This window comes from Pleurodeles waltl, chromosome 5, assembly GCF_031143425.1.
Source record: "Pleurodeles waltl isolate 20211129_DDA chromosome 5, aPleWal1.hap1.20221129, whole genome shotgun sequence".
NCBI lineage: Eukaryota > Metazoa > Chordata > Amphibia > Caudata > Salamandridae > Pleurodeles > Pleurodeles waltl.
The window spans coordinates 1,797,741,235-1,797,766,819 of record NC_090444.1 but is presented as its reverse complement, the minus strand read 5'-3'; the positions used below and the strand labels follow the sequence as shown (position 1 = coordinate 1,797,766,819).

The 25,585-nt window shown below is 45.7% G+C and overlaps 1 protein-coding gene across 1 annotated transcript in view; it reads left to right on the top strand.

Annotated features, from left to right (window-relative positions):
• GTPBP2 (GTP binding protein 2) overlaps positions 1-22,421 on the top strand; it is a 128,356-nt gene extending 105,935 nt beyond the window's left edge. The window contains exons 10-12 of the mRNA XM_069236245.1: positions 10,462-10,633; positions 14,844-15,008; positions 18,945-22,421. Of these exons, the coding sequence (XP_069092346.1) occupies positions 10,462-10,633; positions 14,844-15,008; positions 18,945-19,100 (493 nt within the window). The 3' untranslated portion in view covers positions 19,101-22,421. The remainder of the gene's footprint in view (positions 1-10,461; positions 10,634-14,843; positions 15,009-18,944) is intronic.
• The last annotated feature ends 3,164 nt before the right edge of the window (positions 22,422-25,585 follow it).

The following is a 25,585-nucleotide window of genomic DNA, read 5'->3' as shown; positions in this document are numbered from 1 at the left end:
TTGAGCTGCAGCCCCACCAAGTATGGGGGACTGAGTCAGATCCCACACAGCTGTCGTCATAACCCTTCCAGCTAGCTAGGAGCACCTCACCAATACCAGAGTAGAAGTGATTTGTGGCAGCCTATTGCATGACAATTAGACTCCTCAGGGAAGTTGTGGTGGAACGGATCGTACCCCTTTCTCTGTTATACAAGCTTTGCTCCAATAATAAAAGGAATAAAAAGCAAAATGTAACTGGGAGAGAGGGCACAGGCCTCAGGACCAAATAATGTGCTTGTGTAAATGCTAAAATAACCTCACAGCACCCTCCCCATTTTCGGTTTAAAGGTCCAGAGGTCTATAATAAAACCTAATACTAAAGTCACCTTTCCTTCACTAAAAGCAAGCTAAAATATAGTGAATGAGAGAAAATGTCCATGTCGACAAGCAAAACCGACCAAATCTGAACCAAATTAAAAATGGTCTATTTAGTATTACTAAAACTTGAACATCAGTTAAGGCCAAATTTCAACAACTCAACAGTAATCACGATCTTCTAAAAAATCGCCAATATCATTAGTTGTTGTTGACTCCAGGAAAGACCCCACTTCGACAGATGGTAAAGTAACTAGTGTCTCAACAATGAAAGCAAAGGAGCACTTATGTTCTGTTGCCTCAGCCATAGCTGAGCTCCGGCCGAGGCTGCATTGTCCCGTGCAATGCCAGATGTTGTAGCACCAAGAGCCACTTGATGCACAAAGGGTGGCTCATAGGAAGCTTCCCTTAGCAGTCGCAAACTCGGTGTCAATCAACTTCAACCAATATTTATAGCCTTCAATAGCCAACTGGGAAACAAAGGAATCGGAATAGATTAATTTGGTATCTCTTAACAGGACTTCCTGAAATTTCACAGGAGGCAAATTGGAATAATAAGACTCTGCATTTGTGACATCATGCCCAGAAAAATATGCAAACTTTTCTAGATTTGTTTTAGAACGCCCCACTGGCGGAGTTGAACAATGTCCTCATTGTGTGTAATTGTAGACATTTCTCCGGGTGCTGGCTTTATATATAAAATGGTGTCCGTAATGATGGTAACAGAACATTTCCCCATAATTTGCTGTTTGGTAAACATCTTCACTTTCAAACACAGTATAATATTCAAGCTCAAAGTATAGAATCAACTGCTTTCACATCTCAATCATCAGAAACCACTCCAGGTGTTATATCATTCATTGAGACTTAGAATACATATGGAGTTTAAATCCTTTCCGTCGGTCCGACTATATCAAATGATACTTTATCTCACACAGTCCCATCAGGAATCAGTATAGCTGAATTCTTCACAAGGGACAAGTCTCTGCAGGCCTTATGTGATGATAGGGGTGGCTTCAAAACCTCATCCACCAATTCAACAGCAGAGCGTTCAGGAAGATAATGACCTTGAATCAGCAGAAAGAAAACAATGACAAAACCAATCCAAGGAAGGCAAGCACAATTACCCCAGGATAATTCTATGGACTTAGATAGTTTTAAGCCAATTTAATAGTTTGTGCTCTTGATATAGGTGCAGCTGAAGATTTTGAAAAAGAGCAGTTGTCGGCAAAATATCCAGAAACAGTTTGTGCAAACACTAGAGCCGATGTTGGAGAAGGGAACTAAAAAAAAAAAAAAAAAAAAAGATGATTGATTTGTTCTGCATTCCATCGATCATCTTTTTTTAGAAAATGAGGCACCAGGTTCTTTCCTTCATCTGATAACTCGTATCCCCAAAGCAAAACACTGAGAAAGGGGATTTATTTTTCTTCTTGGAATTAAATGTTCGATGGCATCTGTCGCTGTAGATACGCATGTTCTGCAATAGCTCGCCATCTGGTGTTGGGCCGGAGTGTTACAAGTTGTTTTTCTTCGAAGAAGTCTTTCGAGTCACGGGACCGAGTGACTCCTCCTTTTGTCTCCATTGCGCATGGGCGTCGACTCCATCTTCGATTGTTTTTTTTCCGCCATCGGGTTCGGACGTGTTCCTGTCGCTCCGAGTTTCGGAACGGAAAAAATAGTTAATTTCGGAAGATTTTCGTCGGTATTGTTGCGTTCGGGATCGGCGTACTTAGATTCAACACCGCATCGAAGATCGAAGAGCTCCGGTGCCCTTCGGGGTAGTTTTTCGATCCTCCGTTGGGGCCTGGTCGGCCCGACCGCGTGCTGAGGAACGCCGATGGAACGGACCCCGTTCCGTTTCTGCCCCAAATGCCACAATAAATACCCCTACACAGACCAACACTTGGTCTGCAACCTGTGCCTGTCACCTGAGCACAGCGAAGACACCTGCGAGGCCTGTCGTGCGTTCCGGTCCCGAAAAACACTCCGAGACCGTCGAGCCAGAAGACTTCAAATGGCGTCCGCACCGACAGCCCGACGGGAGTTCGAGGAACAGGAAGAGGAAGGTACCTTCTCGATCCAAGACTCAGACTCCGAAGGATTCGACGATACACAAACCGTGAGTAAGACGTCGAAAACCACACAAAGAAACATTTACAAGGCCCAGGGGACGCCACTGCCACCAGGCCATGGCTCGACCCATAAATTCGGTGACCGACCGTCGGCACCGAAAAAGGCCCAAACAGTGCCGAGATCGTCCGACTCCGGTCGAGACACCGGCACGCAGCCTTCTCGGGACCGAGAAAGTGCTGGAGACAAGCCTCGACACCGAGATGCCGGTGTGGACACGGCTCGACGCCGAGACAGCGGCACCGAAACAGATCGACGCCGAGAGGTTTCGGCCCCGATAAGGAAAAAAGTCACCTCGGAGCCGAAAAAACACGCAGACAAAGTTTCGATGCCGAAACAAACTGCAAGCGACCCAGCTTCGGGCTCTTATACAGAAGAGCACTCGCTAACCTCCCAAATGCAAAAGCATAGGTTTGAGGAAGAGCTACAAGCAACTGATGCGGACCATACGCAAAAGCGTATCTTCATTCAGCAGGGGACAGGAAAAATAAGCACCCTTCCCCCCATTAGGAGAAAGAGAAGGTTGGAGTTCCAGACGGAACAAGCACCACAACCAAAAGTGGTGAAAAGAGTTACACCACCACCCTCTCCTCCGCCCGTGATTAACGTTTCACCAGCACAAACGCCATCACACTCCCCAGCTCACACCACCATGAGCCAGGGTGACCAAGACCAGGACGCATGGGACCTATACGACGCCCCAGTGTCAGATAACAGCCCAGAGGCATACCCTACAAAACCATCTCCACCAGAAGACAGCACCGCGTACTCTCAGGTGGTGGCTAGAGCAGCACAATTTCACAACGTAAGCCTCCACTCAGAACAGGTCGAGGATGATTTCTTGTTCAACACACTCTCCTCCACCCACAGCTCCTACCAAAGCCTGCCTATGCTCCCTGGTATGCTCCGGCACGCAAAAGACATATTTAAGGACCCGGTCAAAAGTAGGGCAATCACACCAAGGGTGGAAAAAAAGTATAAGCCGCCTCCTACGGACCCGGCTTTCATCACAACACAGCTGCCACCAGACTCTGTTGTTGTAGGAGCAGCTAGGAAAAGGGCCAACTCTCACACTTCTGGAGATGCACCACCCCCAGATAAAGAAAGCCGCAAGTTCGATGCAGCTGGTAAGAGAGTCGCAGCACAAGCTGCAAACCAGTGGCGCATCGCGAACTCCCAGGCACTACTTGCGCGCTATGACAGAGCCCACTGGGACGAGATGCAACATCTCATTGAACATCTGCCCAAAGACTTCCAAAATAGGGCAAAACAAGTGGTTGAGGAGGGACAGACCATCTCCAACAACCAGATCCGTTCCTCCATGGACGCTGCAGATACAGCTGCACGGACAATTAATACATCTGTAACTATCAGAAGGCATGCATGGCTCCGAACGTCTGGATTTAAACCAGAGATTCAACAAGCAGTTCTCAATATGCCTTTTAATGAAAAAGAACTGTTCGGTCCAGAAGTGGACACAGCGATTGAGAAACTCAAAAAAGATACAGACACTGCCAAAGCCATGGGCGCACTCTACTCCCCGCAGAGCAGAGGGAATTACAGCACATTCCGTAAAACGCCCTTTCGAGGGGGGTTTCGGGGTCAAAGCACACAAGCCAGCACCTCACAAGCAACACCGTCCACTTACCAGGGACAGTATAGAGGAGGTTTTCGGGGACAATATAGAGGAGGGCAATTCCCTAGAAATAGAGGGAGATTTCAAAGCCCCAAAACCCCTACTACTAAACAATGACTCACATGTCACTCACCCCCTCCACACAACACCAGTGGGGGGAAGAATAGGTCATCATTACAAAGCATGGGAGGAAATCACTACAGACACTTGGGTTCTAGCAATTATCCAACATGGTTATTGCATAGAATTTCTACAATTCCCTCCAAACATACCACCAAAAGCACAAAATTTAACAACACACCATTCCAATCTCCTGGAGATAGAAGTGCAGGCACTATTGCAAAAGAATGCAATCGAATTAGTGCCAAACACACAAATAAACACAGGAGTTTACTCACTGTACTTTCTGATACCAAAGAAGGACAAAACGCTGAGACCAATCCTAGACCTCAGAGTAGTGAACACTTTCATCAAATCAGACCACTTCCACATGGTCACATTACAAGAAGTATTGCCATTGCTAAAACTGCACGACTACATGGCAACTTTAGACCTCAAGGATGCTTATTTCCATATACCAATACACCCATCGCACAGGAAATACCTAAGGTTTGTATTCAAAGGAATACATTACCAATTCAAGGTACTGCCTTTCGGATTAACAACCGCACCAAGAGTCTTTACCAAATGTCTAGCAGTGGTCGCAGCACACATAAGAAGGCAGCAAATACATGTGTTCCCATATCTAGACGACTGGCTAATCAAAGCCCATTCGTTAATAGAGTGCTCAAATCACACAAATCATATCATACAAACCCTCTTCAAACTAGGGTTCACCGTCAATTTCACAAAATCCAAAATTCTGCCACGCAAGGTACAACAATACCTGGGAGCCATAATAGACACATCAAAAGGAGTAGCCACTCCGAGTCCACAAAGAATTCAAAATTTCAACACCATCATACAACGCATGTATCCAACACAAAAGATACAGGCAAAGATGGTATTACAACTCCTAGGCATGATGTCATCATGCATAGCCATTGTCCCAAACGCAAGACTGCACATGAGGCCCTTACAACAATGCCTAGCATCACAGTGGTCTCAAGCACAGGGTCACCTTCTAGATCTGGTGTTAATAGACCGCCAAACTTACCTCTCGCTTCTGTGGTGGAACAACATAAATTTAAACAAGGGGCGGCCTTTCCAAGACCCAGTGCCACAATACGTAATAACAACAGATGCTTCCATGACAGGGTGGGGAGCACACCTCAATCAACACAGCATACAAGGACAATGGAACGTACATCAAACAAAACTGCATATCAATCACCTAGAACTTCTAGCAGTTTTTCAAGCACTAAAAGCTTTCCAACCAATAATAGTTCACAAATACATTCTCGTCAAAACAGACAACATGACAACAATGTATTATCTAAACAAGCAGGGAGGGACGCACTCCACGCAGTTAAGCCTGCTAGCACAAAAAATTTGGCATTGGGCAATTCACAACCAAATTCGCCTAATTGCACAGTTTATACCAGGGATACAAAATCAACTCGCAGACAATCTCTCTCGAGATCACCAACAGGTCCACGAATGGGAAATTCACCCCCAAATTCTGAACACTTATTTCAAACTCTGGGGAACACCTCAGATAGACTTGTTTGCGACAAGGGAGAACGCAAAATGCCAAAACTTCGCATCCAGGTACCCACACAAACAATCCCAAGGCAATGCCCTATGGATGAACTGGTCAGGGATATTTGCTTACGCTTTTCCTCCTCTCCCTCTCCTTCCTTACCGTGTAAACAAACACAGTCAAAGCAAACTCAAACTCATATTGATAGCACCAACTTGGGCAAGGCAACCCTGGTACACAACGCTGCTAGACCTATCAGTGGTACCCTGCATCAAATTGCCCAACAGGCCAGATCTGTTGACACAGCACAACCAAAATATCAGACACCCAGATCCAGCATCGCTGAATCTAGCAATCTGGCTCCTGAAATCCTAGAATTCGGGCACTTACAACTTACCCAAGAATGTATGGAAGTCATAAAACAAGCAAGAAGGCCATCCACCAGGCACTGCTATGCAAGTAAATGGAAGAGGTTTGTTTGCTACTGCCATATTAATCAAATACAACCATTACACACAACTCCGGAACATGTAGTGGGTTACTTGCTTCACTTACAAAAATCTAACCTAGCTTTCTCTTCCATTAAGATTCACCTTGCAGCAATATCTGCATACCTGCAGACTACCTATTCAACTTCCCTATATAAAATACCAGTCATTAAAGCATTCATGGAGGGCCTTAGGAGAATTATACCACCAAGAACACCACCTGTTCCTTCATGGAACCTAAACGTTGTCCTAACTAGACTTATGGGTCCACCTTTTGAACCCATGCACTCCTGCGACATACAGTTCCTAACCTGGAAGGTGGCATTTCTCATCGCCATTACTTCCCTGAGAAGAGTAAGCGAGATTCAGGCGTTTACTATACAGGAACCTTTTATACAACTACACAAAAATAAAGTCGTCCTAAGGACCAATCCTAAATTTTTGCCAAAGGTTATTTCACCGTTCCATCTAAATCAAACAGTGGAACTTCCAGTGTTCTTTCCACAGCCAGATACCGTAGCTGAAAGGGCACTACATACATTAGATGTCAAAAGAGCATTAATGTATTACATTGACAGAACAAAGAACATCAGAAAGACTAAACAACTCTTTATTGCATTTCAAAAACCTCATGCAGGAAACCCAATTTCAAAACAAGGTATAGCCAGATGGATAGTTAAATGCATCCAAATCTGCTACCTTAAAGCTAAACGACAGCTGCCCATTACACCAAGGGCACACTCAACCAGAAAGAAAGGTGCTACCATGGCCTTTCTAGGAAACATCCCAATGCAAGAAATATGTAAGGCAGCCACATGGTCTACGCCTCACACATTCACCAAGCACTACTGTGTAGACGTGTTATCCGCACAACAAGCCACAGTAGGTCAAGCTGTATTAAGGACATTATTTCAGACTACTTCCACTCCTACAGGCTGATCCACCGCTTTTGGGGAAATAACTGCTTACTAGTCTATTGCAGAACATGCGTATCTACAGCGACAGATGCCATCGAACTGAAAATGTCACTTACCCAGTGTACATCTGTTCGTGGCATCAGTCGCAGTAGATTCGCATGTGCCCACCCGCCTCCCCGGGAGCCTGTAGCAGTTTGGAAGTTACCTTCAATTATTTATATATGTATCATCTCAACCTTAAATAGGTGCATACTTAGTCACTCCATTGCATGGGCACTATTACTACAATTCAACTCCTACCTCACCCTCTGCGGGGAAAAACAATCGAAGATGGAGTCGACGCCCATGCGCAATGGAGACAAAAGGAGGAGTCACTCGGTCCCGTGACTCGAAAGACTTCTTCGAAGAAAAACAACTTGTAACACTCCGGCCCAACACCAGATGGCGAGCTATTGCAGAACATGCGAATCTACTGCGACTGATGCCACGAACAGATGTACACTGGGTAAGTGACATTTTCATTATAGCCTATTTCAGCGAAACCCACCACAATGCTGTCCACCCATCTTTGGTGTGTGACCAAGTTGTCATCTGTTAGGTAGATGTCATCTACATAGGACAACGCCTTGTGTTCACTGTTGTGTAGTATGGATTTTACACCTGCTGAAAACAGTCCAGGACTGTTGTTACTCCGTTGTGGGAGTCGCAAAAATATCCTTTATCAGCCTAAAGGGCTGAAGGCGGTGAAATACCTGCTTTTAGGTGCTATATTTGGGCAGAAAATAACATTGGAAATGTCCAAGGTTGTTTTGTATTTTTTACACACTAAATTGATGTGCTATGTGCATTCTTTATAGCAAATGTGCATGTGTGACTGTTTAAATGCCTGTGGTGTAAGACTATTCGGTATGAATGGTCTGGCTTAGCTACAGGGAACAAAGGGTTGTTCTAATTTGATATGCAGGGTTCTATCACACCTTGATACTCAAGTTGTGTTAGTTTCTCTCACTGGTGCCTTAGCCTCATGTTTAATGGGGTATTGTGGTTGTGGAAGTGGTGTTGATCTGATCTTACCAGCATTACGTGGTTGGGCACGTCTTTGTCCCATCGTACATGGTTGCAATAAAGCGTCTTAATTCTTCAGGAATGAGAACCAAGAATGATGGCATGAAGACATCTTCTCCTAGTGAGAGTTTATGGACACATTTTGGTGGCCAATCTTTTTCTGCCAATAGGATGTCATAACATAACGTTCGTTTTCCCAGGATATAACTTTAATTGTGCGCTCTGTCTCCCTCAATCTGTATTTTCACTTTATCTACCCTGCCTGGGGGAGAGACTTGCATGTCTGCAGTTTTGACTTCTAAGAAGTCGTCGGTTGATTTTACCTCCAGAAGCTCTTTCAGCGAACTATTGTGATCGCTGCCATGCTGTCTAGCAGAGTCCGTGCCTACGTCGTGTTCTTCAGTAAAGTTCTCATTATGTGTGCTATTCATTTCCCTTTTGCTTCTTTATAAGAAATAGGAGGGTTCCTGTGGTATTAATCATTGTTTTACACCAATTGGTTTGAACTTTTTAATCAGATCCATACATACATTTTTGTCTGTGATTTTGGCCCAAGAAAAGGTCATTAAAACATCACATCGCACCATTTAGCATAACTTGTACCATCTAGGTTCCATCCATGTGATTGAAGATTTCATTTGATTTGTACCTTCCTTTATCTTCTTTTTGGAACAAGGTTAGTTTCACATATTGGATGTGGAAAGAAGATTTAGCAGTCAGGCTAGCTGCTCCCAAATACTTAATACCTATGCACTCATCTGATTCCATTTAGCTCTGAAAAAATAAACGATTTAAATGATATGAATAGTCCGCAAGGGTTACCTGTGTTTTTTGTACCTCTCTAAAGGTTCTTACCTTTGTAACTTGCTGCAAAGCAGATTGGGTTACTTGCCAAAGAATATTTCTGTCATCTTGTTTAGGTGTGGTCTCAAGATTATATCAGGCCTCTGAAAAAATGTGTGTCCAGTTAATTCTCAGTCTTGTTCTATTTCTCTAGCTTCTGTTTCTCATGGCTTTCCCACCACATTTATGGGGTAAATGATCAGTTGTGTATATCAATGAAGATTTCATGTTGGATGAGGAAAGGTTACTTAACTGTAGCAAAACGCTTTTCTGCATCATGGGTATCTCAGTTAATTTTTTTAAATAAAATATCCTCCTCCTCGAAGAACTGACTGAATGAAGGTAGACTTTGTGTTTTGGGGTTGCTGTTGCCTTCACTAGGTTGCTGTGTGAACAGAGGGGTCGTTGACACTGCTGAATTCTGAGAGTGGTGTTTCTCTGCTGCCCTGGATAAACAATATATAGGTTTTCCTCTGAAAGACTGAGCACCTTGTAGAACAGTTTAAATTAAATTCTGTTGAAAAATCTTACGGTTTACTCCTCATTGAAAGTCAATTTACTTTCAAAGCTGTCTTCAACTTTCCAGAGGATCAGAGCTATTTAGTTTTTTGTTCAAAAGCTAAAGGGAAATAGTGGCTTTAGATCTGCATTCTGTTTCTGGAGGTATTAACTGAGCTCCATTTGCAAAGATGAATTCCAGGATCCTTCAAGCAGACAGATTGAAAATGTATGTATTTATTTAATACGGATACATGTGGCGGAGAGCTGGTGTTCCAGACAGGTAACTGTTGATCCACCCTTAGTGCTGCTACTTGTTCCATATTTCGTGGACCACATATTTCAGTCTTCAGCTTCCATGTCACTGCCATAGTCAATCTAGGTGGTGTAGTTATACTTTATTAAATAAGCTCACGCAGAATGACTTGTGTGCTTTGAATTCTGCCTGCATCACTCCTCCCCCGAGACACATGTTTTCTTTCAAATGCAACCATTTGCAAGGGAGATGAGCCGTGCTGTAGACTGCTGTTGTCCTTTTTTGGTATATTGACGTATGAAATTGTGACTCTTGGGAAAACTGCTGAGCTGTTTCAAAGTTTATTGGCTCTGCAACAGATTGGAAATTGCTCAAAGACTGGACCATTCTTTGAATTGTTTACGGGGTGGTACCCGATGAAGATGCAAGCATGAGCATTTTGGAAATGATCCATGTAAGAATATCGTAGGTAAGTAATGTTTTTTCTGAGTCCTATCCGTTTCGTATTGTACTGTGTTGTGTTCCTTACAAAGTGCACAACTTGAGCAGATAAGTCACTGTCTTCCTAGCTTATTGCTGTCACTTTGACTTCGAAATAGGTTTAAAATGTGTTTCTCATTTCTGTGTAGTGGCATCTGTAGAGAGGGTGAACGCCTGGTAGTTGGCCCTACAGACAATGGAAAGTTCCTGGACTTGAAGGTGTGCAGCATACAAAGAAATCGCTCGGCGTGCCGCGTTCTTCGGGCAGGCCAGGCTGCCACTCTGGCTTTGGGGTCATTTGATCGTTCCCTGCTGCGTAAGGTAGATAAAAAGATAAAAGATGGAATTTGATTTGTCCAAAGACTTGGTAACTACTAAGGTTGTTTAAAAAAAAAAAAAAAAGATTTAATACAGCATTTCTCCATCCCTCAAACTTGCGTAGTTTTGTATGCTTTTAATTATTCCTATTTCTCTTCCCTAGTAAAGGGATATACACTGCAGCAGTAATGTACGTAACATTTAACACAATTATGTTCTAGCACATTTGCCTCATTGTTTCTGTCTGCCATTATTGAGTTATTGAGGCTTAGGACTTCTGTTTCCTTCAGATTTACTAATGCATGACAAATGAAAAATCTTTGAACGAGAAGCGCTATTTTTCCAAGATTTAAAAGTATGGCGACTTTATTTCTTCTCCGGGGGTTTCCAGACCAAGCCCTCATGTTCCTGTTTCACCTTGAGATATGGACATTTTAGTGAGCCAGATGAAAGCTTCAGTATTTCTGTGCCACTGTCCCCTTTTCTTTCTTTTCACTAACTTAGCTGACCGGCTTGCGCAGGTTGAAGTGGTCCTCCTGCGGGCTTCCAAGAACATTTTTGTGGATGACCCTCTTGTAGAATGTACGTAATTGCTTTTTACCTAACCCCGTAAGACTCTGAAATGTAAAGCCTTGGAGGACAAAGAAATGTATCCTGTGTTTGCTGTCAGAGACTGATTTCACTTGTGATATAGCAGTCTCAGGTGCGCCGCTGACTGGCCTTAAACACACTCAAAGTTTAAGTCGTGAAAGGTGCCCCTAGACCTGCAACAATGGAGTGGTTCTCCATCAAAGCAAACCACAATTACTGTCACAAAAGCTTCCGACTCCTTTTGTCGCTGGTGGCCTTTTCAGCTAGGAAGCCTTGTCCTTCAGCTACCACTGAGGTGAAGGACAAGGCTTCAGTCTCCAGTTACTGAATCATCAAGGACTCCATCATAGAGAGTACCATGGGAAGGCAGTCCTATATTACAGCGTCTGGGTCCAGAGGTACTTTTCTGCATTGGGTACCCTAATGTTATCCTATCGGGAATGGTCCGGCTAGAAAGATGCTGCATGCTGGGACTGGGGGACCAGTTCGGCTGAATCAACAAAGGGGCTCAGGTCTCATGATGCTCAAGGATGTAGGGGCACATTTGGTTCTCTTCTCCTTGGGCTGGGACAGCTGGGTGCAGAGGTGTCCTGAGGCTTTGGTTTTGTCACTGGGTCACTCGCGGTAGAGAGGGGCTTGGACAAAGAGGCTGCAAGCGGTGTTGGGAAGTCTACAGTTGGCAAACCCAAGGGGGGTGGGGGGGGGGGGGGAATTTGTCTCTTCAGGGGGCCACGCTGGTATTGTTGGACCACTGCAACTCTAACTAGGGGGCACAGGTGCAGTGGTGCTTTCCGGTGTCAGGTTTTGGCGATCCGAAGTCCTCACAGTTCTTCTGGGGTGCCTGCAAGATGCAGGGGAGCTTTTCTGCTACTCCACATAAGTTGCTGGGTCTTGGTGAAAGGCTGGCAGTCCTCCTAGGCTTTTGGAGGCATGGGCAGTTGCAGGACAAGTCGTCTTTGGTGCAATTGTCAAAGACCGCTGACAGGCCAGCGGGGTGGGTACCAAGTCAGCTGCTGTTCTATTTTTGCTTTTGCAACTCTCCAGGTCTGTGTTCTTCTTTCAGATGGGCAGGATCTGAAATCCTGATATTGATATACTCAATTTAGGGGTTCTAAGGGGAATAAGGGATAGTAGCCAATGGGCTTCTTAGCCCTGAGGCCACTACGCCCCCTAGATGACCACTTTTTTTGGGGAGTGGGCATCACCATGTCCCAGAATTCCCAATTCTACCAGACCCAACATGGTGAAATTCCTCAGGTTGTGTTCACTTCAGGCTGGTCACTCTGGAGGTGTGTCCAGCCTGCAAGTGCAGCACGCCTCCTGCGTTGCTAATTTTCCCACCGGTCAAGGTGCCAAATGGGCCCTGGCCAGGAGGGTTGGCATCTCCTCACTTCTGAAGCAAGCCAGGTCTGCATACCAAAGGCTCTGGGCTTTTTGAAGCCCCCCTGCCTTGTAATGTAGATTTGCAGGCCATCCTGTTAAGAGGGGTATGTAACACCCTTGCCAGAGTAGGTTTTGTTCCTGGCCGTCAAAGAGCAGAGGCTCCCACCTTTTTGAGGGGGGGGTGAGGGGGGGAGGGGGTTTCAAAACTCCTCTGTTGGTGGCAGACTGGTGGAAACCAGTCAGTCAGCACACCAGCAGTTGGTAGGTTTTCTGGGGACATCTCTAAGGTGCCCTCTGGGTGCATGTATTATTAAATCCATCACTGGAATCAGTGAGGGTTTACTAATACGAGATGTTTGATACCAAACATCCCTAGTTGCAGTGAAGCCGTCCTGTAGCTGGGGAACTCGTATTGACCAGTGTCCAGCACATGTGCCTAAAATGGCTTCCCTGATCACTTAATATGTCTAAGAATCAACAAAGACCTAGCAGGGTCATGTCTGCTCATGCAGCTATGCCCTCACCTGTAATATAATGCACCGCACCTTAGGGTCTGTAAGGTCTTCTGTAGGGATGACTTACAAATACTACGGGCAGTGTTGGGAGACAAAGCACACGTGTGTCATGTTGTGTTTTCACTTTTTAGAGCACCTTGTCACGCAGCCTGCAGTGCAGTCTGTATGAGTTTGGTGCTGGGTCCCTTAAAGTGGCACAAGTTGTGCTGGAGCTCATAGGGGACCCTCTTTAGTACCAATGCCCTAGGTACCAGTGGCATCACTTACTAGGTACTTACAGATGTGCTAGAGGCTTGGTCCCTTGGGGGAATCAGTTGCCTCGTTTTTGGGGAAGGAACACTAGCACCGGGGACCTGGTTAGCAGGAACCCAGTGCATTTCAGTCAAAGTTGCATCAAATACCAGGCACAAAGTGGGGGAGCTGCTGCAAGCAAAACCCAGCTTCCTACAGAAATGTGCTGGATAAGATCACAGTGTGCAGGAGCTTCCGCTGTGGTGTTCTGTTGGGTTTTCATGCTGAGCTTCTTCACCCGGAGTGTGTGCTGCTACAGTTGCAGCTACAGTTCACGCAGTGCGGTACGACTTTGCGTGCTCCTCTCCCATCCACCAGCACTTCCCTGACGCCTCTACCCTTCAGGATCTCAGTGAGCGGGAGAGGTAGTGGAGAGGGTATGCCATTCTTTCGTTTACTGGAATCCTTGACTGCCCACTGCCTTACAACTGATTTCTTTAAGCACATTTGGTCTACACAAATCGATATTTAGAAATAAAAAAAAGTACTTGCTGCAAAGTTGAGTGAACATGCTTGAGGTGGAAAGGGTTTTTAAACGATATATTTTGAAATACACCTACAGATCTTCTGTAAGCATCAGGAATGGCCCTTAAATGATCTAATTGTTTTTGTTCCACACACCATGTCAACAGGCATGTCTAGGTTCAGCTAGGGCTGCCCTCCTCTTTTCTCACATAAAGGGCATTGCAGAGTTCAAAGTGGTACTCCCCCTTTCTGCTTCTTTTTAATGTACGTCTGCTTCCCTTGACCTTTTAGGTAAAATTCCAGGTGGGCTTGCATGATATTCAGATACAAATCTTCTTCGAAAGCAACCTGGGTAGAGATGCAGTCACGAATTTTGGAGTTACTACTTTTGAGGGAAACTTTCCTTCGAACTGTGAAAGCCTGATGCATTCTTCATGCTGTAATGGGTTCACGAGCCTTTGAAATGTCTGCTGAGGCAGTGACGCTGCTGGGACCTGCGTGCCCGTCCCAAAGCTCTGAAAACCTAATTACCCTTAGGCAGCAGAATTGTAAAACCTATTTGGATTATCCACAAACAAAATGTGTAATCACTGAGTCCAAGGACCAGCCAATGCAACCATATATTCATTTTTGCTCTAATTCTCAATTAAGGCTGACATTGGTTCAAATTAAGCACTGATGTTGCGTCTCCGGTAGAGGCGAAGCGTTTGCTGCATTGGTTAGGTTTTTTTTGCTCTGTACCTAAGTGCTCCTGTGAAGACGGTGTTTGATCTCTCTAACTATGCTCTTCCTGTAAAGGGACAGTGCTCAGTCCTGTGAGTTGTGCTAATGTGTAACTGTGTCCCTCCTGTGAAGTTAATGCACCTGGTCTCCTCGATGTTGCACTGCTACGTAACTGCTTCTACTGCGGAAGGAAAGCCTTGTGTCCGTGTGTTGTGCTGATGTTTCCTGTGCCTCTCCTCCTGCAGGGAATGGTGATGGTGAGTCCGGAGATGAATCCCACGATCTGCTCGGTCTTCGAGGCAGAGATCGTTCTGCTCTTCCACGCCACAACCTTCCGCAAAGGGTTCCAGGTGACTGTGCATGTTGGAAACGTGCGGCAGACTGCAATTGTCGAAGAGATTTATGGAAAGGTGAGAGTTCAGTGGGATGTGGAGTTTTTTCGGTGGGGTGGAAGGAGAAGTTGGTTGAAAAGAGAAGGAAGGAAAGAAAGTGCGTACCCTCTTGTAAAGTATGGTGCTTGATTCCCATAATAAGCTGTCATTTTGCTACAAAGTGTGTTTAGTGCTGTATTTTCAATACTATGGCATTGCAGGTTTTTTACGTTGGCATCTGTCTGGTAGGCCAGGCAGCAGTCAGAATCCTGTGCTCTGGCGCGCTGGCACAAATCCTGTGCTCTGGTTTGCAGATGCACAGTTTGCGCCCCGGCGCGAATCCCGTGCTCTGCTCTGGCGCCCCGGCGCGAAGCCCGTGCTCTGGCGCCCTGATCTGCATCCTATTGACTTGTGAGACCCTCACTCATCCGAAGCTTGCAGTCTTGTGGCACTCACTGGCCTGCAGCTCATGTTCTGGTATCAGGCCTGCAGTCTAGCAGTGACCCTTACTATTCTGTATTTGATGCTCTGTCAGGGTCCTAGCCTTAGTAGAACAGCCCACGTGTTAGTGGCGCGCAGATAGGTGTGCAGCCTGTTTCCTGCGTCAACACACTGGTCTGCATTATGTTCTATTGCAGGACTATCTGGCCTGAGGTCTGTGCGCCATTGGCCAACTCTTGTCTGTGTGCATCTTATTCAGTGTTCATTGATGTGCTGCTTGTAATGTACGGTGCAGCACCCCCAGCTGGGCAGGCCCGAATCTGTGCCCCTGGTTAAACAATCTAGTTGCCAGGTTGCACTTTCTAAGATGCTCCTCATCTGTCAGTGGCTCATTAGGGACCCTTGTGTGTACTCAGAAGTTCAAATGAAGGGATGAATTTTAGGTTTGGAGAGGAGGCTCCTATGTCCTCGACATACCCCGCAGCAGCCACATCTCCGCACACCTGAGACACCTGCATTGGCTCCCAGTCAGCAAAAGGATCACCTTCCGACTTCTCACCCACGCACACAAAGCCCTCCACGACAAGGGACCGGAATACCTCAACAGACGCCTCAGCTTCTACATCCCCACCCGCCTCCTCCGGCCTCTCACTCGCTGCTGTCCCTCGCATCCGCCGCTCCATGGCGGGTGGGAGATCTTTCTCCTTCCTGGCGGCCAAGACCTGGAACTCCCTCCCCACCAGCCTCAGGACCACCCAGGACCACTCCGCTTTCCGGAGACTCCTAAAGACCTGGCTGTTCGAACAGCGATAACCCCCCCCTTTTTCCCCTAGCGCCTTGAGACCCGCACGGGTGAGTAGCGCGCTTTATAAATGTTAATGATTTGATTTGATGTCCCCCATTTCTGAAAAGACTTGAAGGAGTCTTTGCTGTGGGTTAAGTGACCCTCCTATAGCATTGTGTATTACCTCTGATATTTACTCCGTGCTCGTTGATCCTTGTGACCTGCTGTCTGATTGCCATCAACTACTAAACATTTCTTCCTTGCAATAAGGGTGAGTCGACCCTGACCATGTGAGTCCCTCCAACCCCCCAACCCCGCTGGTGTGAGTTGCTCAAACTCCATTTATGCTCTGACAGTGACTCCTACCCCTCTCCTCTTGTGAGGGTGAAAGCCCATCTGTCTTCTTGTGGAAGTATGAGTCTTCTCCCATCCTCTCCCAAGTCATTCTACGTCAGTCTTGTGAAGATGAAAGGCGATTCATTCCCTTCCATACCCTTGTGAGGGTGCCACCATCTTCTTGTGAAGGTGTGAGTGCCCTGCCAATCCTCCTGTGAAGATCAGTCATCCTACACCTACCCTCTCATCCAACTCATTGATGTCTTCTGCACAAAAACCTGGTGTCGCATGCAAGTGCTTTCGATAAGGTGACGCTGCTGAGGAGCGTCAAGGCATCACCCAAAAGTAGTACTGCTAGGTTGCCGGGCCATGTATGTTTACCCTTGGCATAGAAACCAAGGTCTGCTCATTTATTACTGGCTGCTAAGCAAACAGTCCTCTTCCTGTGGGGACAGCAGACACATTTTTCAGAGCACAAATGGATTGAAAGAGTTTGAAGAATTTTGTGGATGGAAGAACTATTGAGAGCATCAAAAGGTGAGGAAAACATTTTGCAATTTTTTTTATTATTTTTTTTATCTCAAATTATAACAAGCAGCCACCATCAAGCTTGAATAACATTTGAACATGTAATCGGGACTCATGAATTCGTTAGCAGGGTTTTTGAGGGGACGGCTGAAAAAAGGGGCTGTCCATCTTACCCAAGGTGAGACTCATTTGAGACAACCTGCCAAGCTTGAGTGCACCTGCGACCAATGGTGACAAGAAGAAAGAGGGCCACTTTAAAGTTTATCTACAATCTGAAGGATGACTGATCCTGAAAGTAACTGGAAAACTAGAGAGGAGAATAGCAACTGTGGAGTCTGGGTATTGGGTGTGGAGATAGGTGTCTCATGTCGGGAAGAGGTACAACTGAATTCATAGAATGTTGTGGTGGTCATGAGACAGTGGAGGTTGAAAATCTACGGAGCAATTTGAAAGCCAACAGACCATAATGTTGGGCTTTCTGTCTCTGAAAGAAAGGAAGATGGGGAGTCTCTGGTGTAGCGCTTCGTTAAAACGGAGCAACTTCTGAACTCGGTGGATGCTGAGTTGGTAGTGCACAAAGCCACAGGATTTCCTGTGAGGGGTCTGAAGTAGGAGCCTTCAGGGACTGGCACCATCATTGTAGATCTGGGAAGTAGTGTGCAGAGAGACATGGTTACCCTAGTTCCTTGGTGAGCTAGTCTGAGAGTGTGTTATTGTGATCTTCTCGGATCTGCTTAAAAATGGGCAGAGACCACTGCAAGATCTGAAAAGAGAACTACTCTTCACACATCTGAGCAGCCCCATGGTCTTCAAAACGTAACTTAGCAAGACATTACTGTGTAGAGGTGAAAGAGGTTGCAGGGGGCCAAGCAAAACTAAAAAACAAATCTTTGGTTCCACGCCCTCTTCTAACCCACCTCCCAGAGGAGGTAATATTGCTACTTAACCTGTGCAAAGGATGTGAACCTAGAAGAGATTTCATACAGAAAAAGAAACCAGTTGTATGTAATTATGGCTTTGCAGCTTTAAACTCTTCTAGATTCACAAGACGATCCTGGCTTCCCATTCTGGGAGGTTTATGGAAGGGAGACATCTGAGGGAAACCAATCTAAGATAGTAGTGACACATATTGGGCATTGTGGGATTACGGTTTGTCATGCAAGGGCTCCCTCTATATCTATGGTGGCTGAAAAGAGTTTTCAGCACCTAACTGCTAGAAAGAGGAATTGTGCAAAGCGTGTGAATCTACAAGAGGTTAAGCTGCAAAACCGGTATTACAGATAATTGATTTTCTTCCTTTGCAAGAAGACAGGGAGAGACCCAAACCTTCTACACGCACTCCGCCCACACTGCAACATGCATTCCCCCATGCACCTCTCCTCATACACATTTCACACCAACCTTACTAGGCTGTCATATGTTCCAAGACCAACAATGAGTCCGTTTAGTCCCTGACTAAAGACATTTTTGTTTTGATGGTGGATGTGTTGGTTTCACCTTTGGAATCTTCCCATGCCTTCCGTCGAAGGGTCTTAAGGATGTAATATTAACACAAATGTACTCAGAGTAGCAACTTTGACACTTGGTCTTAAAGACTCACCAAGGCTCCTGTCCGCACTCACTTGCAGAAAGCAACATTTGGTTGTGAGAAACTGAAAGGAAGTGAAGGGGCAGAGATTCCAGGCTTCAAAAAATGGGTTTTATGTCCTTGCACTGCTAGAGCAACTGCTGCAGGACCCGGACGCATGCATAGTACTAAAGGGTCTGAAGGACTAACTGCCAAAGTTTGCAGCGAGTACCTTTTACTTTAAGCTGCAGTTGAAAACCATGCATAAGAGCGTTTTGTTTATTGTGCAATAAGGAAAACCTTGTTTTCTCTTTCGCAGGACAAGCTTCGAACTGGAGAGAAAGCGGTTGTGCGGTTCCGATTCTTCAAGCATCCAGAGTACCTGAAGATTGGCACCAAGCTGCTGTTCCGAGAGGGCGTCACCAAGGGCATTGGACACGTCACCAACCTGCGGCCCATCACCACGCCGCCCTGAGGGACCGGATGAGACGGTGACTGAAAGCTGGAATGGAGAGCCGAGCTGTGACTCCATCATTGTCCCGTGATTGGGCTACGACTCCCACACAAGTGAGAGCTATTGTAGCCCAGTCCCACCTCCTTTGTTGCGTGTGCAGAGTTCACCATCATGAATTGTCCATGTGAGGGGCTGAACCGCCTCCGAGATCACCTGATGTGACCCTCTTCTGACTAGCATCTCCCTGCACCTTCTGAAAAGACTCAACGGCATTGGCCCAAGCCCACACCCTTCCCCTGTTTTCGTTTAGTTAAAAAGAAAGACCTGAGGATGTTTTAGCTTTTTTCTTAACCCAAAGCACACCGCACAGCGTTGTATTTTCTTTTTAATTTGAAGGGTAATTTGCCTTTCCGTTCTCTTAAGTGAAGGATTTTACATGTGCTCTTTTACTCGTAGCGTGGTTTGGACCGACTGCCTGTTGCCAGCGGCCCTTGTGGGCAGTGCTTTGGCCTTTCATTGTCTCAATGTGGAGCTTTCAGTGTTTGTGTGCACCACAGTATCCAGGTCTGCGGATACTCCCATTATGCCTTTTGCAATGTTTGATGACTGTTGTGTTAGAGTTGTCTGTAGATCTGCAATCATTATCCAAGAGCCATCAGATTCTTCCTTTTTTTGGGAATAGGGGTTGTCTCCTTATTCCTATCTCCTCCTACTTCCTGCCTTTCCCATTTCTCTCTCTACCTGTCTACTTCTCATGGTCCCTGTTTGCAGTATAGATGAGTTTACAAATGCCTCCTCCTTTCCACACCATGGTCGCCCTCATTTTACAGAGCACCTTCCAGATGTGAAATTCAACCTGTATGGGGTGGTGACTTCTAACTTTTTCTGCCCCGTACTCTTAGCATCTACCTTATAAGCTGTGGCTGTTGCACCTCATGTGCTGGGATTGCAGTGAATCTTCCTTTGTGTCATCAGCACATAAGGTCCCATTTATTGAATACTTGTTTTCTGCCATTATACCTGCTGCTGATTTCCACCTTCCTTTCAGTTGACGTGGTTCGGACCACTGACTCCTAACATATTTACTTTCTTTCCCCCTTCCTGCTTTCTTTAACAATCCCTTTTAAACCTGTTGACTGCTCTACCCACTTTTCTTTCTATTCAACACTCTACCCAGTAAATGTACAGCCTTTATCTCCCTTGTATACTAGTCTCATCTCTTCATGCCCCTTTTTTAGCCAGTTTTTTTTCTTTTTTTTCTTTCCACTTTCTCTTCTGAGGTGCTCGGTGTGGTACTTCTCTGTATCTTATTCATCCGTCACCGTCTGACCATCTCTGCCCAGTTTTTGTTGCTCTTTCTGCCGTGTACCGTCCCAGCCAGTGAAGACTGTTCTCTGCCAGGCCACTACCAGGGGATTCAAACTCTTACTCATCTGTTGGGTCCTCTTACATCATCCAGTCATTTGCACATGGATCTGCTTGTATCACTTCTGCTAACTCTGACTCCTGCAAAGCAACCCTGTGTTGCTCATTGGCCACCTTCCTCGCCATGATGCTGTTACAGGAGTCTGATCATCGTACAGTTGGACCTACTCTTCCTGACTGTTTCTTCCTTCTAGTGGTACATTTCAAACACCTTCCACTGCCCCAGTTCTGTTCACATCCCTTGGGGAGCTGAGTAATATACCTTTGTGTGCCTACCCCCTCTGACCAGCCTGCAGAGATCTACCATCCCAGGTGTTCACTTCTCCAGTCGTTATCCAATGGTGTTACTCACTAAGGCCCCGACTATGAGATGCTTGTTCTAATCCAACACATGGGTAAACCCCTATTTATGCATGGATTGGAATTACGAGTTTGAAGATCCGATAATTAGCGGCTACGTTAAATAATTCTCCCCTTGTTCGATTTCGTCAGGTCAAACTTTCTGAAATTAAAGGGGTGGTGGCATACAGTATTTAGTGTATCATGCACATTTTGCATTAAAGCATTTTGCTTTAAACCCCTAAATCTGCATGGTATTCCCCCACAGACTTGTAATAGGTGTTATCTGTCATTATCACACTGATAAATAACACACCAGGTGTGTAAAGTAAAATCTATACTTGTAATTAGGCCCTAAGAAGGCCTCTTAACAGAAGGTTCTAGACCAATTTGGTCTAGAAGTAATTGCCCTTACCTCATATCATGTACACTGTGTGTTTAAATATGTGCATGTCTGCCTTTAAAATAAGCGTGAAAAGATTTTCTTGGTTTTCAGCTGCACTCTTAAGTCAAGAAGACATTCACCCGGAATTTAATTGTTTTGTTTACCACTGAGTGGGCTGAACAACGAGCTGTTGTTAATTTTACTTTCTCTGGGCTTGTAATCCTGAGACCACACCAATGGCATATGCCTGCGCCCTGGGTTCTTTTAGCTTAAGAAGTGGATCATTTTCGTATGCTGGCAACCGATGTGGTGCAAATGATGCAAATTGCTGAGCAATCCTTTAGCTAATGGTTTATTTTTCAAAGGAACCTGCAATTTTAGTTTCTTTAATTTCCAGTTTTCATTCTAGTGTCCGGAAGTTCAAAATGTATGTAGAGGCCCCCTACCCCGACCTTGCTACCAGGAAGGCAGGGATAGTTGCACTGGACTGGATTAGTTTTACATTGGAACACAGTTATTAGCATTGATAAGGCAGCTCGCAGGTGTGCAGAACTTTTCACATTCGCACTGTTAATCAGTTTGTGGCTATGTGTGGATGTAGAAGTGAGTGTATGCACGAGTGAGTGACATGCCAGTATGTTTCCGCCCCACCCGCTCCCCATCAAGTCCCAACAGTGTATTTACATTTCAGAGCCTGCCTTGGTGGATGCTTCACCAGTAAGTATTGATCACCATATCACTCATCGAAAGCCACCTCGGGTCATGTGATTTGGGACTGGTGCTGCCTAATGTTATGGCCATTCGTCAGTGCATGTTTTTATCAAGGTGGTGCTTGCTGATGGCCAACAGCCTCCGGTGCTTTCATCCCAACAGAAAGACACCCCGATTTCAGTGTAGTATTTTTCTCTACCAAGGAGCTCACCCTCATTGCTGTGGTAGCACTGAGCCGTGTTGGTATCCCATAGTTTGTGAGCAGTACCTAGCCCTCCCGCTTGCCCCCTCACCACCCCCAGATTCTGTCCTTCCTCTGCCTCCTGTGGAGGACCAGCACCTTTCCTCCATTTTGTACATTCTTACGCTGTCTGTTGTTTACATTTTGTAATGCAGAGCTATCTAAATGTTTTAACATCTCTGCTTATATGATGTACAGAAAAAAAGTTTTATTGAATAAAATATATATATATTTGGCTGTTTGATGCTTCTAATGCTGGATTAACTATTAAATGCTGGATCAAGCGCAGTGCTTCCATTTATGGCCACCCTGGTTTGGGAGGATGTCAATGGAGGCGAGTTATTCTCAGCTACAAATGAGTGAACCATAGGGTATGTCACTGACTTCCGGGGTACCTGCCTCGTGTGTTGCCACAGTCAATGTGTTCAGTTGGTCGCCAGTGCTTTTTCTTTCCAGAAAAGCAAGAGCTGCAACTGTCATGTTTATGACACAACACAGTGCAATCACGGTTGCTGTTATATTGCGGTAGTCGTGAGCCTGATTCTAAGTTTCCATGAGGAAGATCGCTATAGAAATGGCTGCTGCAGATATGATTTTTGGTGACAAGCTAGTGTGCACGTGTTTAGCATGTAGCGGGAGAAAGGGACGTTTGAGAATTAATGTGATACAAAAAATAATTGGTTAAAAAAAAGCAGTTCATAAATTAAACATTTTACGAGAACTGGTATTAAATTATTGTTGCTAAGCCCCTTCCCAAAACAAAGTTTATCTCACATCTATATTTAGACATGTGTTTCCTACGAGGGAAAGGAAATGGACATTGCTTACAATGTACCTAAGAAGAAAACCAGTGGTTATAATATTACACATACATTAATATACTCTTCTATTGAATACCACAATATCCATTCTCCCCCGGATCTCACAGTTTTGAAGGATGTGATGTTTCTAAGTTATTTTACTACATCGCCACCTTATATATCGAAAAAACTTTAACAGCAAACGGTGTTCTGTCCTCGAAGTCTAAAGCAACATTGGAAACAAACATTTGTAAAAGTCTCGCCTATGCAAGAGCTTTTGGCTCTGCCATGTGTTTTAGCCATGTTGTACACCACTGTGGCTGTTGTTCAGCTTGGGTAAAAGTTAGTGGCATGGAGTGTCGTAGACTGCTGTAAAGTGGAGTAGGGGGAGTAGACTGGAGTGGGGTGAGTCGAGGGTTGCACACTGGAGTTGTTGGAGTATAGTGTCGTAGAGTAGGGGGGAGTGGAGTGGAGGAGGAGGCAATATAGTGGAGTAGAGGGAAGTAGAGTTCAGTGGCGTCATGTTAGATTGGATTGGGGTGGACTGAATTGGAATGGGGTGAATTGGAGTGGGGTGGACTGGATTAGTGTGGAGTAGATTGGAGTTGGATGGATTGGAGTGGTTTGAATTGGATTGGGGTGCACTGAGGTGGGGCGGATTGTATTGGTGTGGGGTGGATTGTGGTCAGTTGGACTGGAGTGAAATGGGTTGAATTAGGGTGGGATGGATTGTAGCTTGGATTGCACTGGGTTAGATTGAATTGGAGTGGATTGAATTGGAGTTAGTGGGGTGGATTGAATTGGGGTGGAGTGGCATGGTGTAGAATGTTATGACATGGGTTGGACTGAATTGGGGTAGAGGGGTTGATTGGGGTGAGGTGGGTTGGGTAGATTGGAGTTGTCAATTGGAGCGGGGTGAATTTGTTTAATTTTTTTTTCTTTTTTTTTTTTTAACTGGGATGGATTGGAGTGGGATAGGGTTGGATGGATTGGAGTTGGGTTGGTTGGATTGAGTTGGACTGAATTAGATGAACTGGACTGGATTGTGATAAATTGGAGTGGGGGGTTCATTGGAGTGGTGTGACTTGGGTTAGAGTGGGGTGGATTGAATTGAGTGGGGTAGAATGGATTGGGGTGGGTTGGATTTTTTAAAGTGGGTTGAATTGGAGTGGGACTGGGTTGGATCGGGTTAGAGTGAGGTGGATTGGGGTGGGTTAGATTGAGGTACATTGATGTGAGTGGGGTGGTTTGGACTGGGGTGGATTTTATTGTAGTGGGGTGGATTGTGATGAAGTGGAATGCAACGGAGTGGGATGGCGTGCGACGGAGTGGAGTGTGACGGAGTAGAATGGAGTGGGGTGGATTTTTTTGGGGTGAGGTGGATTGGGATGGGTGTATTGAATTATGGTGAGGGAGATTAGAGTGGGGTCATTGTGAATTGGGGTGAGGTGGTTTGAGGGTTAGTGTATCAAATTAAGTAGCTTGGAGTGTAGTAAATTGGGGTGGGGTGAATTTGATTGAAGTTGGGTGGATTGGACTGGAGTGGGTGGATTTTTTTAAGTGGATTGGACGAGTGGGACTGGGATGGATCGGGGTAGATTGGAATGGGGTGGATTTGATTGTAGTGGGGTGGATTGGAGTGGGTTAAACTGATGTGGGATGTACTGACTGGGTTGGACTGGAGTGAAGTAGGATGGATTGGAGTGGGTAGGGTGAATTTGGGTGGAATTCAGTGGGATGGATTGGAGTCGGGGTGCAGATTGGAGTTTGTGGATTTGAGTGGGTAGATTGGGGAGTCTGGTGGAGTGGGTTGGATTGAGGTAGAGTGGGGTGCGTGGAGGTGGGGTGGGTTGAATTTGGGTGGATTGGACTGAGTCGGGTGCATTGAACTGGAGTGGGGTGATTGAAATGGGGTAGATTGGGTTGGAATTGGGGATTGATTTTAATGGGGTAGATTGGGTTGGAGTGGGGTGGATTGGAATGTACTGGAGTGGGGTTGATTGGATTGAATTGTGGTCGCGTGGGTGGATTGTGGATTTCAGTGGGGTTGATTGGAGTGTAGTGGGGTGGGGTGCATTGTGTTGGAGTGGATTTTGTAGATTGGAGTGGGATGGATTGGAGTGCGATGCTTTGAATTTAAGTGGGGTTGATTGGATCGAAGTGTGGTGGATTGAAATGGATTGTCGTAGGGTTGGGTGGATTAGATTGGAGTGTGGATTGAGAGGGGTGGAGTGATCTGGAATCAAGTGTAGTGGGTTCGATTGCATTGAGGTAGAGTTGGGGTGGTTTGGGATGAGGTGGATTGATTGGAGTGAGATGGATTGGATTTTATTGGGGTGGATTGGACTAGTGCTGTGGGGTGCAGTTGATTGGAATGGGGGATCGGTTGCAATACAGTAGATTGAATTGGAGTGGGATGGGTTGGGTAGAGGATTGGGATGGATTGAATTGTGGATTTGAGTGGGTTGAATGGATTGGGGTGGATTGAGGCGGACTGGATTGGGGTGGATTGAGGCGGACTGGATTGGGGTGGATTGAGGCGGACTGGATTGGGGTGGATTGGGGCGGACTGGATTGGGGTGGATTGAGGCGGACTGGATTGGGG